This window comes from Schistosoma haematobium, chromosome ZW (genome assembly GCF_000699445.3).
Source record: "Schistosoma haematobium chromosome ZW, whole genome shotgun sequence".
In the NCBI taxonomy this organism is placed as follows: domain Eukaryota; kingdom Metazoa; phylum Platyhelminthes; class Trematoda; order Strigeidida; family Schistosomatidae; genus Schistosoma; species Schistosoma haematobium.
This window is the reverse complement of record NC_067195.1, coordinates 3,751,414-3,764,972: the sequence shown is the minus strand read 5'-3', so window position 1 is coordinate 3,764,972 and position 13,559 is coordinate 3,751,414. Positions and strand designations below refer to the sequence as shown.

At 35.5% G+C, this 13,559-nt stretch overlaps 1 protein-coding gene across 1 annotated transcript in view; it reads right to left on the bottom strand.

Annotated features, from left to right (window-relative positions):
- Positions 1-13,559, bottom strand: part of DNAH6_1 (Dynein heavy chain 6, axonemal) — a gene marked incomplete at both ends in the record, with an annotated part of 89,659 nt that overhangs the window by 10,137 nt on the left and 65,963 nt on the right. The window contains 5 exons of the mRNA XM_051218640.1: positions 1,979-2,371; positions 4,372-4,593; positions 7,769-7,993; positions 10,661-10,789; positions 12,282-12,533. Of these exons, the coding sequence (XP_051070176.1) occupies positions 1,979-2,371; positions 4,372-4,593; positions 7,769-7,993; positions 10,661-10,789; positions 12,282-12,533 (1,221 nt within the window). The remainder of the gene's footprint in view (positions 1-1,978; positions 2,372-4,371; positions 4,594-7,768; positions 7,994-10,660; positions 10,790-12,281; positions 12,534-13,559) is intronic.

Genomic DNA, 13,559 nt, shown 5'->3' with positions numbered 1-13,559 from the left:
TTATATGTGGTTCAAAAACTTGTTAAGGTTCTAAAATCGTAATACATGAAGTAGAGGAGATCATCCATATGGCTACAGAATAGCCGGTCTCTGGAGCCATGATAAGGTCGTAATGCATACGGTAGAGGAAATCATTCATACGGCTACAGAATAGTCCGTCTCTGGAGCCATGGATGCGCACTGCTGAGGTGTCTCATACTAAGACAAAACGGCCGTCCAGTGCTTCCAGGTTTTCAATGGTGATCTAGCTTCAACTGACTCGTGATTTCAATCTGTGAAAATTTCTAAAAAATCTTCACAAAACCCATTCTGATTATTTACATTTATAATTGAATGATAAATTCCATTCAATTGATTGTTCCACAATGATTCAAAGTGTTTTGCGATTTGATCAGTATACGATCAATCCTTATGGAATCCAGCTTGTTGGTCTCAATGTTGACCATCTAGGGAGTCCAACCACAAAATATCAAATAACTGAACTGAATTCAATTACCTTCCAAGCAATAACTACATAAATTCCGTCCAATCATTAATTATCATTTCAGAAGGAAGAAAGTGAAGACAGTTAGTCCGAGTTTAGTTATAGGAATTCACTTATAGCTTACCATATGTTTTAATATATATAAATGAATGTTCAACAATGATCAGAATAAAAAAAATGACTGATAAATTGTAATAAAAAGTGATTGTGTAAAAAAAAAATGATGGCGAGACTCTAATTGATGGACGGCATTTGAACGAATCTTAAGTGAACTTGAGAAATATTAGCCAGCCGGCAAACAGTCAGTATAGAGTAAAACTGTGTTATAGAAAACCAAGGAAATAAAATGGATACACTTCTTATAAGTGGTTCAAAAACTTGTCACGGTTAAAAAGAGGTACAGAGGTCCTGAAATCGTAATGCATACGGTAGAGGAAATCATTCATACGGCTACAGAATAGTCCGTCTCTGGAGCCATGATAAGGTCGCAAAAACGTTTTCAGCCTCGACCACGTAGCTTCAATATTGTTTGTGTGCACTCCGATTGTTGAGTGCACAAAATGCTACTTCTGGATAACGACAAGATGCACATAACCAAGCCTATTTAGGAGTATGTACGCTCTCCAATCATCCGTATATATTGTAGTACCTGGTTGTAGCCAGTGTTACGAGTGTTTTATTATCCGGTTCGCAATAATTGTCATAATTTACCTTAATTAGGAATTATATATGTGGTTTTCATCACGAACTGACATCAACTATAATGTCAGAAATTTATTTCGCCAAATGGATGAAAGGCTTTCGCGTTAAAATCCGAGATCTTTTATCTTATACCTGATTGATTCGTCCACAAATTATAATCTCGCCGTTTTTTATTTGTTATAGCCGCTCAATGATCACGTTTTGTACAAGCACTGAAATTGACGCCGTAACCTTGAAATCTCTCACATGCTTCTAATTGGATCGTCTATAAATTAGTGTCTTGCCAAAAGTGATTATTTCAAAAATAACATTATTTACATTTCACAGATTGAAATCATGAGTCAGTTGAAGCTAGACCACCATTGAAAACCTGGAAGCACTGGACGGCCGTTTCGTGAGAAGCCGTTACCAGTGGAGTTCAACCAGGTCTGTTGTGAGATAGGAACTCACTGAAGACAATGGTGTATGGTGGCGCAACTTCGTGGATTGATTGAAGTTAGACATTAACACAGCGGTTTAGTGGTTAAGTGCTCGCGCGCGAAGCCAGTAGGTCCTGGGTTCGAACCCCGCGTGGTGCGGGATCGTGGATGCGCACTGCTGAGGTGTCTCACACTAAGACAAAACGGCCGTCCAGTGCTTCCAGGTTTTCAATGGTGATCTAGCTTCAACTGACTCATGATTTCAATCTGTGAAAATTTCTAAAAAATCTTCACAAAACCCATTCTGATTATTTACATTTATAATTGAAGAAAATATTTGTTTTAAACTTATTTCTGATGGTGAAGGTATAACAAATAATGCAAAATGTCTTATTAATCTTGAAGTGATTAAATTTCTTCCACCACCTGGTGGACCACATGCTGAACATAATATCATATTTTTAATATTAATCCATTCTAATTTAACTCTATCATAGAAACCATGAAAATCTTGATATTGTCGTAATAATTCAATAGGTGGTTGACTACCATATTGATCTTGTTTTGGCATATTTAAATCATCAATAAATAATATAATTTGTTTATTTTGAGGTGCACCAATTAGATGCTTTTTTTTCTTTTCTAATTTATTTTCAATAATTTCTTGGATACGATTACTTGTTGTTTGAGCAGAGAAATTGATATATGCCGGTATATAATTATTTAATTCAGCGATATTATTCAATGTTCCACGAATTATAATTGACTATATTTAAAAAAAATAAGAAAACAAAAAAGTAATTCAATATTGATTATTTATTATTTCTATGATCTAGAATGAATATAACATGAGATTACTTAATAACATACATTCATATCAACACACAGGAATCGAACTTACAAACTTATCAAATTACATAGAATATTCACTGTTTTTTTAATTAATATGTTATATACATTTCCAAATAATCTATTTATCCAGTAATTTATGAATCAGTCAGTTACAATGTAGGACTAGGTACATATGTGTATCGGTTCAAGTTACCATACTTCATTAGCACAACATGATGAACATCAAATTCATAAAAGTAGTTAATTCAATGGTGGTAATAGATAAAAGGATATAGCACAGGAAGAAAGAATTAGTTCGTATTAAGCAATTTTAATCTCTAAGTTTAAGGGAAGACAGAGAGTGTGTACACCTAAGCCATCGTGATCGATTCTGAGCCATGTCACCCAGAGTCTCCAATCATTGGTTACGATAGTCACGGTGGCTCACAACCAAATAGTCTGCATCTACCAACATGGCTCAGACAAGAAGTTAGTGACTTCAAGCACTGATGCCACGTTTTGGTTCGACCACCCTTAACTTTCCTCCAGCTGTCTCCAACACTAGTCAGCCTGCTTGAATATCTGGGCTACCTGTTCCTCCGATCTAGATATTTCATCAAGTTATCTGTTTTGTTGTTTGTTTTAGCACATCACTATGTCTATTGTGCGCACAACCTATTCAGGCGCGTTTATGAAAAGTTTACAACCTTTCGCTATACGGGATACAAAAAGGTACAATCAGCGACATCATGGTGGCTGGCAATATGCATTGAAACAAATGAACAGTAATCAAATATGGATTACCGAACTTCTAACATCTAACTGGTCATCATTCAAAATTTATCGTCACAATCGATCAAGGTATAAGAAAAGGAAACTTGTTGAAATACTTTATGCTGAGAATTCTATGTTGTACCAAAAATATAATGTTGAATAAAGCTTCTAAAGCTTCTAATTGCACGTCGTGGTAATCGGTGTTCAGGCATACGTAACACGTGGCCCAACCATCTCAGTCGATGAAGATGCACAAACTCATCAACTGATTTACCATCATTTCCTAATACCAAACGTCTAATCTCACTATTACTTACTCGGTGATCCCAGCAGATGCGGGCAATATTTGTAAAACATCTGTGGTCTAATACTAGTAGCTTACGAATATCTTCAACTCTTAATGGCCATGTTTCGCAGTCGTAAGGTAAAACAGAATGAACTACCGCGCAGTATACTCGTCCTTTTATTGATAGATGGATATCTCGCCTTCGCCAAAGGTGACGTAAGTTGGCAAAAGCCAAACGAGCTTTTCGAATCCGTGCTGAGATTTCGTCAGACACCAACCCATTAGGGCTGATCAGACTTCCAAGATAAGTGAAGTTGTTGACATGTTCGACTACTTCACTCCCTATCCTTATTTCAGGTGTTGACGCAGACCAGTCTTAAAGTAACAACTTGTATTTAGAGGGGGAGAAGTGGATCCCAAACATTCTGGCATTGTAACTCAGTGCTATCAAAAGAATCTGCATTTCATCAATTGCCAGTAATTCAGAAAAAGGTGATAACAAGTGATGCCATTATTATTATTATTACTGCAGTGATTGAAAACTCAGTTAGGGAAAACAATCTATTGTTTTATACAAAATGAAACAGTAGCTTTGTAAAATATAAAAGTTATTCACTAAATACATTATTATTCAGTTGTCCTTTACATAATTCATCATTCTTTCGACCCTGTAGTGATCCCGATTGCTCTTCTTTTTTTTCCCATTCTCTTTATTTCACTCGTCTACTGGTAAGCATTCTACTTTCGATTTCTACCATATACTACTTATGTTTGTCCATATAAGTAGTGTAAACACGTTATTACCAATGATAATAATAAGAATAATAATAATACAATATTAATAATGATCATAACAATGATAGTAATAATCATACTTTTCCAACTCCAGTTAAACCAGTAAACAGTACACTTTGATTTACAGCTAATAATTTATCTAACATGTATCCATATCTGATTGTATCTACAGTTGGTACAATCATATCAAAAAATGGTATTTGTTTATTATATATAAATGTATTAAGCAATTTATCCCAATTATCCATACGACGTGTATCCATATCAACAAAACAAGACCATAAATCAGAATGTTGAGGAAGCTAAAAAAAAAAGTAATGAAGTATACATTCATAATCAATGATATTTTAAAATTAAGACTGCTTAACATAGATTTTTTTGATTGTTAATACTTATTAATAAGATGTATTTGGAAACTTGAAGGGAGAGAGATGTTTCTTGTGTAATTCAAAATAAGGTTATACAACTCTACAAAATTTATTATTGAACTATTCTAATAGTAGCTGATCTCTTGTAAGACTGAAATATTTACAATTGACTGATCATTGAGTCGACACTACGGATCATCGTCGAACAATCATTTGAGTGGAACTCGTCACTACACATCAACTTCATTGATTATGAAAAGGCATTTGACTGTGTAGATAGGAGAACGTTATAGAAACTTCCTCGAAACTACGGACTTCCTGGGAAGATTGTCAATATTATCTGGAACTTATACGACGGACTACAGTGCAAGGTCGTGCATGGAGGACAGCTGACAGATGCATTCCAAGTAAGGACCGGAGTCAGACAAGGCTGTCTACTCTCTCCCTTCCTCTTTCTTCTAATGGTCGACTGGATCATGAAGACCTCGATATCTGAGGGAAAACATGGCATACAATGGACAGCTCAGAATCAATTAGAAGATTTGGACTTCACAGATGACCTAGCCCTCCAATCAATACACACGAACAAATGCAGATGAAAACAACTAGTGTAGCAGCAGTCTCTGCATTAGTAGGCCTCAACATACACAAGGGGAAAACAAAGGTCTTCAAATTCAAAACGGAGAACAGCAATCCAATCACTCTCAATGGCGAAACTCTGGGAGGTTTAGAATCATTCATGTACCTGGGAAGCATTATCAATGAACAAGGAGGTTCAGGCGCGGACGTAAAGGTGAGGATTGGCAAAGCAATGGCCACATTCCTACAATTGAAGAACATATGGAACTCAAAACAACTGTCTATCAACCTATATCAAAGTCACAATCTTCAATATTAACATCAAGACAGTTCTACTGTACGGAGCTGAAAATTGGAGGACTAGCACAGCCAACATCAAGAAGGCACAAGTATTTATAAATGGTTGTCTACGCAAGATACTCAACATCCATTGGCCGGATACCATCAGCAACAGACTTCTCTGGGAGAGAACAAACCAACTTCCAGCTGAATTGGAAATTAGGAAAAGACGATGGAAATGGATAGGACATCAAACTGCATCACGAGGCAAGCCCTAACTTGGAATCGTGAAGGAAGAGGAAAAGAGAAAGGCCAAAGAACACGTTATGTCGGGAAATAGAATCAGATATGAAAAGGATGGATAATGACTGGAAGGAGGTGGGAAGGATTGTTTATGACAGAGTTGGATGGAGAATGCTGGTGAGCGGCCTATGCTCCTTTACGAGGAGTAACAGATCATTGAGTAGCGACCAATTTATTGTATATCTATGAACTATGTAATTTTCAGGTTGAATGTAAAACCCTATCTGTGGAGTACTATACTACTTTATAGGTTAAGACCAATCAACTTTTAACCGCTAGTTGGGAGTTTCAAATCAGAATCCAACTGATTCAATTTTACTCATCAAACCTTAGCCAAATTTGTATGTTTCAAAAATGAGTGATCTTTTTAAAATCTTTTTCATTTACGTATGTGTATTTAAACTTTGTTTTGTCATTTCTGTTCTCAGGTTTGAAATCTATTGTCAATTAGTGTCATCATTTGAATTCACCTGAAGAAATGGTGAAAGGGACTAAGAAGGGTTTTATAGAAGTTTCTTACTAGTATGAAACTTGATGGGAATGCTCACTTGAAACCGAAGTAATTAGGAACCAGTTTCGAGAATGAAAATTTTAAATCATTGAATCATCAGTTTACAGAGGTTCGTTTTTTAGACTTTGATAATATAGCATGTAGTTCTATTCTCATTCAAAGTCAAGTTTCAATTATGTTTGAAAGAATATCGTCTTATTTGGGACACGTCGTTTAGATGTACCATCATCTTAGAGTTGCTGTTCACTGTGGGACTCGAACCCAATACCATTCACTACAAACGCCATCGTATTATCTACTTAGCTACCGAGTCTTGATAGCTACTTGCTTGTGCAATGAGGTGAAGTTTTAAATTCGCGTGATATTGTTTACTTATTCGCATATATAACTTGTAAATTAAGGCAGATTGTGGCAGTCTGCACAGGATACACATATATCAATAAGAGACTGATCAATCGCAGTCCTTAATAACAATGGGAAGATATAAGTAAACAACATCAAGAGAATTTTCAATACTTTGGGTGAAGTTGAACACTTAATACCTTCTCATTATTGAAAAATGAAGTTATGTAATCTAAATATCTTCATCAACTACCATTTGCCTACATAAATTAATAAATAGCGACTTCAAATAAGTCCACACTAAAGTAAGTTTTGTTGAAGTGTGTTTCGGTACGAATTGATATCAATACGAGAATCATTGTACATCAGGGAATATATCATGCACTATTTTGGGGATCCTTTAGCGGTGTCAGTCTATGGTTTCCTTAAGATAGGACCTAGGGTCCTAAGGTCTAGCAATCTGTTTATCATTTAAGGATCATAAGTAGGGAATTATTCACATTTCTAACTTCAATCAACTACCGATTTCAGTCAGTCTTTACTCAGCTTCAACCTCCTACTTCTTCGAATGAAGGTATTGAAATAAATATAAAGACTTCATAAACCTGTAGTGTTGCTTACTATATATACCCCATTCTAGCTTCTGGACAGGTCAATTTATCCATTCTTCTTGAGTCACATTTTGACTTTATCAACTTTGACTATTTTCATTGTAAATGTATGTGTGTACACTTCTTATCCTATTCATCACATGTCTGTAACTTCTTTTTTTTATAACTATAAATGGAGTTGATTCACGAACCTTCTCTACTGCGCGTCATTTCGCTTTGCTCTTTTCTATTCACTTCATCCTTATGATTTCCTGTTCAGATCAGTGAGTGTACAAAATATACACATTTAAGAATTCATTCTCGTATTTCACTTTATTTAACTCTGTTATTCACTAATGTAAGTTAAGTCAATGAACATATACGAAGATTAACGATATGTATATCTGAATTAGCAATCAGAAACAATCAAAACTGGAATCAGATCCTGTGCCTACTTAAAATTAACTCATTCATATATAAATCAATAAAATAAAAGGAAACTTACTCTTGCATCACCTAAATCATCAAACAGATTACGAATAAATGCATCACATTTATCCCAATTTGTATCAATTAAACAACCAGCTAATCCCCATAATAATGAAAATACAAATGACATAGCTAATAATGGATTTAATTTATTTTTATCTTCATTCATTGATAGACAATTTGAATGAGTTAATAGAACTTCTAATAATTTACACATTGTTTGTATCCGTGCAATAGGTACCTATGAATTGAAATATTAAATGTAAACGAATGAGTGAATGTATATAAATGAACATGGATAAAATGATCTTTCATCAAATGTTTACTACTTAGAGAGAATATAGGAGAAACTTACTTACACCTGTTACTCCTCGTGGAGGAGCATGGGCTACCCACTAGCACTCTCCATCCAACTCTGTCCTGAGCAATCCTTTTCATATCTGTTTCTATTTCCCGACATAATGTGTTCTTTGGCCTTTCTCTTTTCCGCTTCCCTTCATGATTTCAAGTTGGAAATTGCTTCTTGATGAAGTTTGATGATTTCCACAATGTATGTCCTATCCATTCCTATCGTCGTTTCCTAATTTCCTCCTCAGATGGAAGCTAGTTTGTCTTTTCCTACAGTTGGCTGTTGCTGACGGTATCCGGTCAACAGATATTCAGTATCTTGCATAGACAACTATATATAAATACTTGTACCTTTTTGATGTTGGTTGTGGTAGTCCTACAAGTTTCAGCTCCGTACAGTAGAACTGTCTTGACGTTCGTATTGAAGATTGTGACTTTGATATTGGTATGCAGACAGTTGTCTTGAGGTCCATATGTTCTTCGATTGTAGGAATGAGTATAGGGGAAAGGAATTGAAATAATTGTGGTATCAATGAAAGATGTTCAGTTTGTTTGTTTCCTTTTCATTCCATTACTTTCGAGTCTGTTATACTACTTATTAATATCAAGGTTCGACCCCATATCTTGCTTATTTTCTGTTTATCATTTATATTTAAGTTTAGCATACATTGTGAAAATCACCAAACTGCATCACGAGGTAAGCCCTTACCTCAAAACGTGAAGGGGAACGGAAAAGTGGAAGACCAAAAAACATACTGCTTTGAGAATTGGAAGCAGACATGAAAAGGATCAATAGCAACTGGAAAGAACTTGGAAGGATTGTTTAGGACAGAGTTGGATGGCGAATACTGGTGGTTCGTTTATGCTCCTCCATGCGGAGTAATGAACGTAAGTCTGTAAGTAGGCTTTTTTAAAATTCTACCTAAATGCTGACGAGCTATGTAACGGTCGAGCATCTGTAACACAAGCCTCAACTAACTTAAACGATATAACTTTATAATTATTGTTATAATTCACTTTTAAATTTTGTCTTAATGACGTGTATATTCGTTTTGGTTAAAATACAATTATTTGTCTATTTTCTTTTAATCTATACATGTTCTGACAAGTTCGATTTTCATCCACCATTCAGTGTACCAGAACTGTACAAATATGCTGTAACTTCGGGGTTTAGAAGAAGAAATGTATGTTTGATATAAGAGTAGAATCGAATTAAGTAACTCATCTTAATGACAATAAAATCCACTTTTATGATCTGCCACCAATTTTTCTAGCTTATCTAATTTCATCAAATGAAACAAATACTTGGTACAAAAAGTTTGTGAACGTGCATTGAGTAGTCTCATGTTAAGAAATAACAGCCATCCAGTAATTACTAAATGTTGGTGAGCGGCCTATGCTACTTCATGAGGAGTAACAGGCGTAAGTAAGTAAGTAATTACGAATTTTTATTGGATGTCTGACTAAGGACATTCCATGATGTGAACCATGAAATTCAACACTATTCACAAACCTCCTATTACTAAAAACAGTCACGTATTTACGAATGAATAACTTCGATTTGTTATTCCTGAAATTCTGATGTAAAGCAGTGACTAGTGGAGTCCGATCATATCAATTAGTTACCCACGAATGGCATTGGAAGATGGTTTCTTAGTATCACATATTGATGGAAGTTAGAAATTTAAACTATTGGTTGCTGAGACAGTGGTTAAAGGGTTAAACACTCGCTGAGAGTTCTGAAGTTCCTGAGTTTGTTCTTCTATGGAGTTGTAGGTATGCAACAACAGAGAAGTTCCGTAGTAAAATGTAACTCTGTCCAGATCTTCCTTGTTTTCATTGGTTGTCTGGTTAAGTTCAGTCAGTTACGTTAAATACATAATATACAAAACTTCCTATATACAAGCCCCCAACCGGCTACTTTAAGAAGACTAAGAGTGAAGGCGGAAGTTAGTCGGTTTTATCCGAATCAAATTGTTGGGGAGATCCAGAAAATTCCTGGAAAAAGCGAAAAAAAGACCCTGAAAACACTGAGAAACACTGTACAATCAATATTCAATAAAAGTTTTGCTAGAAACATGTAGAAAGTGAAAAGTCACATGTTGAGTTTCTGATTGGATGATTGCCTATACTGCTACTATGTTTAATAGCATTCCAGAACTTTCCGGAAACTCAAGGCCATCTAAAATGTTATAAAAACGCTAGATTTTTTGTACATAAACGAACCTTAAAGTAAAGCGTTTCTTCGATATTTCATGTCTTTTCTCTCGTGTTCAAGTCGTTGTGTAGATTTAGCCTATGGGTTATTAGAAGAGCTTAGGAAATGGAATCAAGCGTTCAATTAGCAAAACTTATCACCAATGAATAAGAACTCCTTAGAGAATGACCAATAATATGCACTTATCAATAAGGAGATATTCAATTTGCATAATATAACTATCTCATTTGATAACTGTCGTTGAGTACACTGATTCATTACACATAAGTCATTATGTTAAGTTGAAAATCTTCAAACTATCATTATATAATAGAAACTATTAATGTGAAGATGAACACTTACTTGTGGAATGATTGTTGTACATTTAGTCATTACAAAATTCATAAAAGGATCTACATATTTTATAAAAAGATTCATAATATATTCCATTACATATGGGGTTAATTTTTCTTCAATTGTTTTAATCCATGTCTAAAATGAAAATGGAAATAATTGATATTGTATAATGATCAAAGAACATATTATTACCGAGAAATGGAGACAGATATGAGAAGAATGAACAATAATTGGATAGAACTAGAAAGAAAGGACAAGGACAGAGTGGACTGAGGAATGCTGGTCGGTGGCTTATGCTCCATTAGGAGTAACAGGTGTAAGTAAGTAAGTAATTGAATAATAATGACATAATTAGACAAAGCATCAATCGGAAGTACATAAACCTTGTAAAGGTTTTTTACTCGAACACTACTAGTCGAATCAGAGCTTATGGCAAACTGTCATCTGATTTTACAACCTTAAGTGGTGTTCAACTTCATCATGGACCTACTGATGGAAATAACGTTTTCGTCAGCTGAATTTTCGGGCATTGATCTCCTACCAAGTGGTTCACTTATCGACTTAGAATACGCAGATGATATAGTCCTGTTTGGTGAAGACGCTGATTAAATGCAGAGTCTTCTGGTAGCACTAAGCAACAATGCCAGAATGTTTGGAATGCGCTTCTCTCTCTCTAAATGCAAGTTGTTGCTTCAGGACTGGTCTGCGTCAACACCTGAACTAAGGACAGGGAGTGAAGTAGTCGTACGCGTCGATAACTTCACTTATCTTGGAATTCTGATCAGCCCTAATGGGTTATTGTCTGACGAAATGTGAGCACGGATTCACAAAGCTCGTTTGGCTTTTGCCAACTTACGTTACCTATGACGAAGGTGAGATATCCGTTTATTAATTAATGGACGAATATACTGCGCGGTAGTTCATTCTGTTTTACTTTACGACTGCGAAACATGGCCATTAAGAATTGGGTCCCGTGTGGCTATCGTAACCAATGGTTAGAGACTGTAGATAACATGGTTCAGAATTGATCACAATGACGTAGTTGTATATACTCTATGTCTTCCCTTAAACCATGAGATTAAAATCGCTTCAGATCTTTCTTTCTACGAACTAATTCTTTCCTCCTATACTATATTCTTATATGCAATCTTTCTTTTATATATTATCACCATTGAATTAACTACTTCTATGCATCCGGCGTTCGTCTTGCTGTGCTAATGTGGTATAGCAACTTGGACGGATGTATATATGTACCTGGTTCTACGTTGCAGCTGACTGACTGACCAATCAAGGTTCTTCTATAAATAAACCTAATCAAAATGATCATTTCAATTAGGTAATCTTTAGTTTAATGAAATAGTGATTACTACAGAATGAAAGCTAACTGTCTAACAAGAGCTCACGTTTGTGTGTCATTTGTCCGATCGATAACTCATCACGATATACATTAACAGGGCAAACAGGCCACAAGTTATAACAGATTGTGCTTGTTTATTTGGAATATAATGTACGATGTGATCCCCATAGGAACAAATCGTAGATTATTAATGAATTCACTAATTAGTAAATAGATTTATTCAAAATAAAATAATTAAAAAAACATTTTAAATTAATACAATTAACTTACTTTAACATATGGTAACCAACCTAAATCTTCTGAATCTACATAAACCATACCACAACGACTTACTGTTGCCGGTGATGCAACAGCTAAATCTTGTACTTCAAATAACATATGAACATAATTTGTTAATTTAATACGTTCAGAATTAGCTAAACATAACATTTTATTATCATCTAATACTGTGTTCATATTTTCAATCCATAATGCATCAACTGGACCATCACATATAACCCATTGATGATCTTGTGTAGGATCCTTCATAGTGGAATAAATGAAAAGAAAAGACATTTCAGAAGGGTTTTTATGGATATTATAGTAATTTCAATGATTGAGATCATAAGTCAATTAAAGCTAGACCTGAAAGCACTGGAGAACCGTTTCGTCCTATAGTGGGACTCCTCAGCAGTGTTCATCCACGATCCCGCTTCGTGAGAAATTCGTTTGCTTTTAAGCTAGTGTATACATGTTTTCTTTTCATATATTCATTTATTGACTAATTATCCTTTAGTAGAATACTTTTTATGTTTTAAAAACAGTTTGTGTAACAAATTATGAAAAATACAAATAAGAAAAACAGTGACAATCTATATAAGCAGAGATGGATGGTAGCTAGTAGCTGACCAGCCCCCAAATGCCCTGTTACCGCCGAGGGTGGGAAGAGTTAGCTCTCCCTCTCGAAATGCTCTCACACGGCCACTGGCAAACAACCACTACCAGGGAGTTCCTACTCACTACCTTCTCATAGTGTGGGTATTGTTTACGAAATAGAGAGGACGAAAACCGAATGCCGGGCTCTTCAACCAGCTTGGTGGGTCCACCTAAGGGAGTTGGAAAACCCTCATTTCAAACCAGTGGTGTACATAGGTTTCAGTATCCTGAAGGAAGGAATGGCGTATGAACCAATTATTAGTCACCGGCAACCATGGGACTGTATCTTCTAACGTTGCTCCACTACCTTGTGGATCAGACCTTCAGGTCGAAGGCTGCGAGTGTGGTTTCCTAAGAAAGACACCTGTTTCGGTTTGGGCACCTGGGCAGTATCCCATCCCTCACACAAATCGAATGATTTATTTGACGCATATCTATTTGCTGCCTCCTTGTACCAATGTTTATGTGGTTAAATAAAATAAATAGTAGCTAACCCGTTCCAAACAGGACGGAACGCGCCTCAATTTGGATTTCACTGTTATCCACTATCCATCTTTGCTTATAATGCTTATGATTTAAGGCAATATCGAGACAATCCACACAGAATGAACATATACCATTAAGAGATTGATC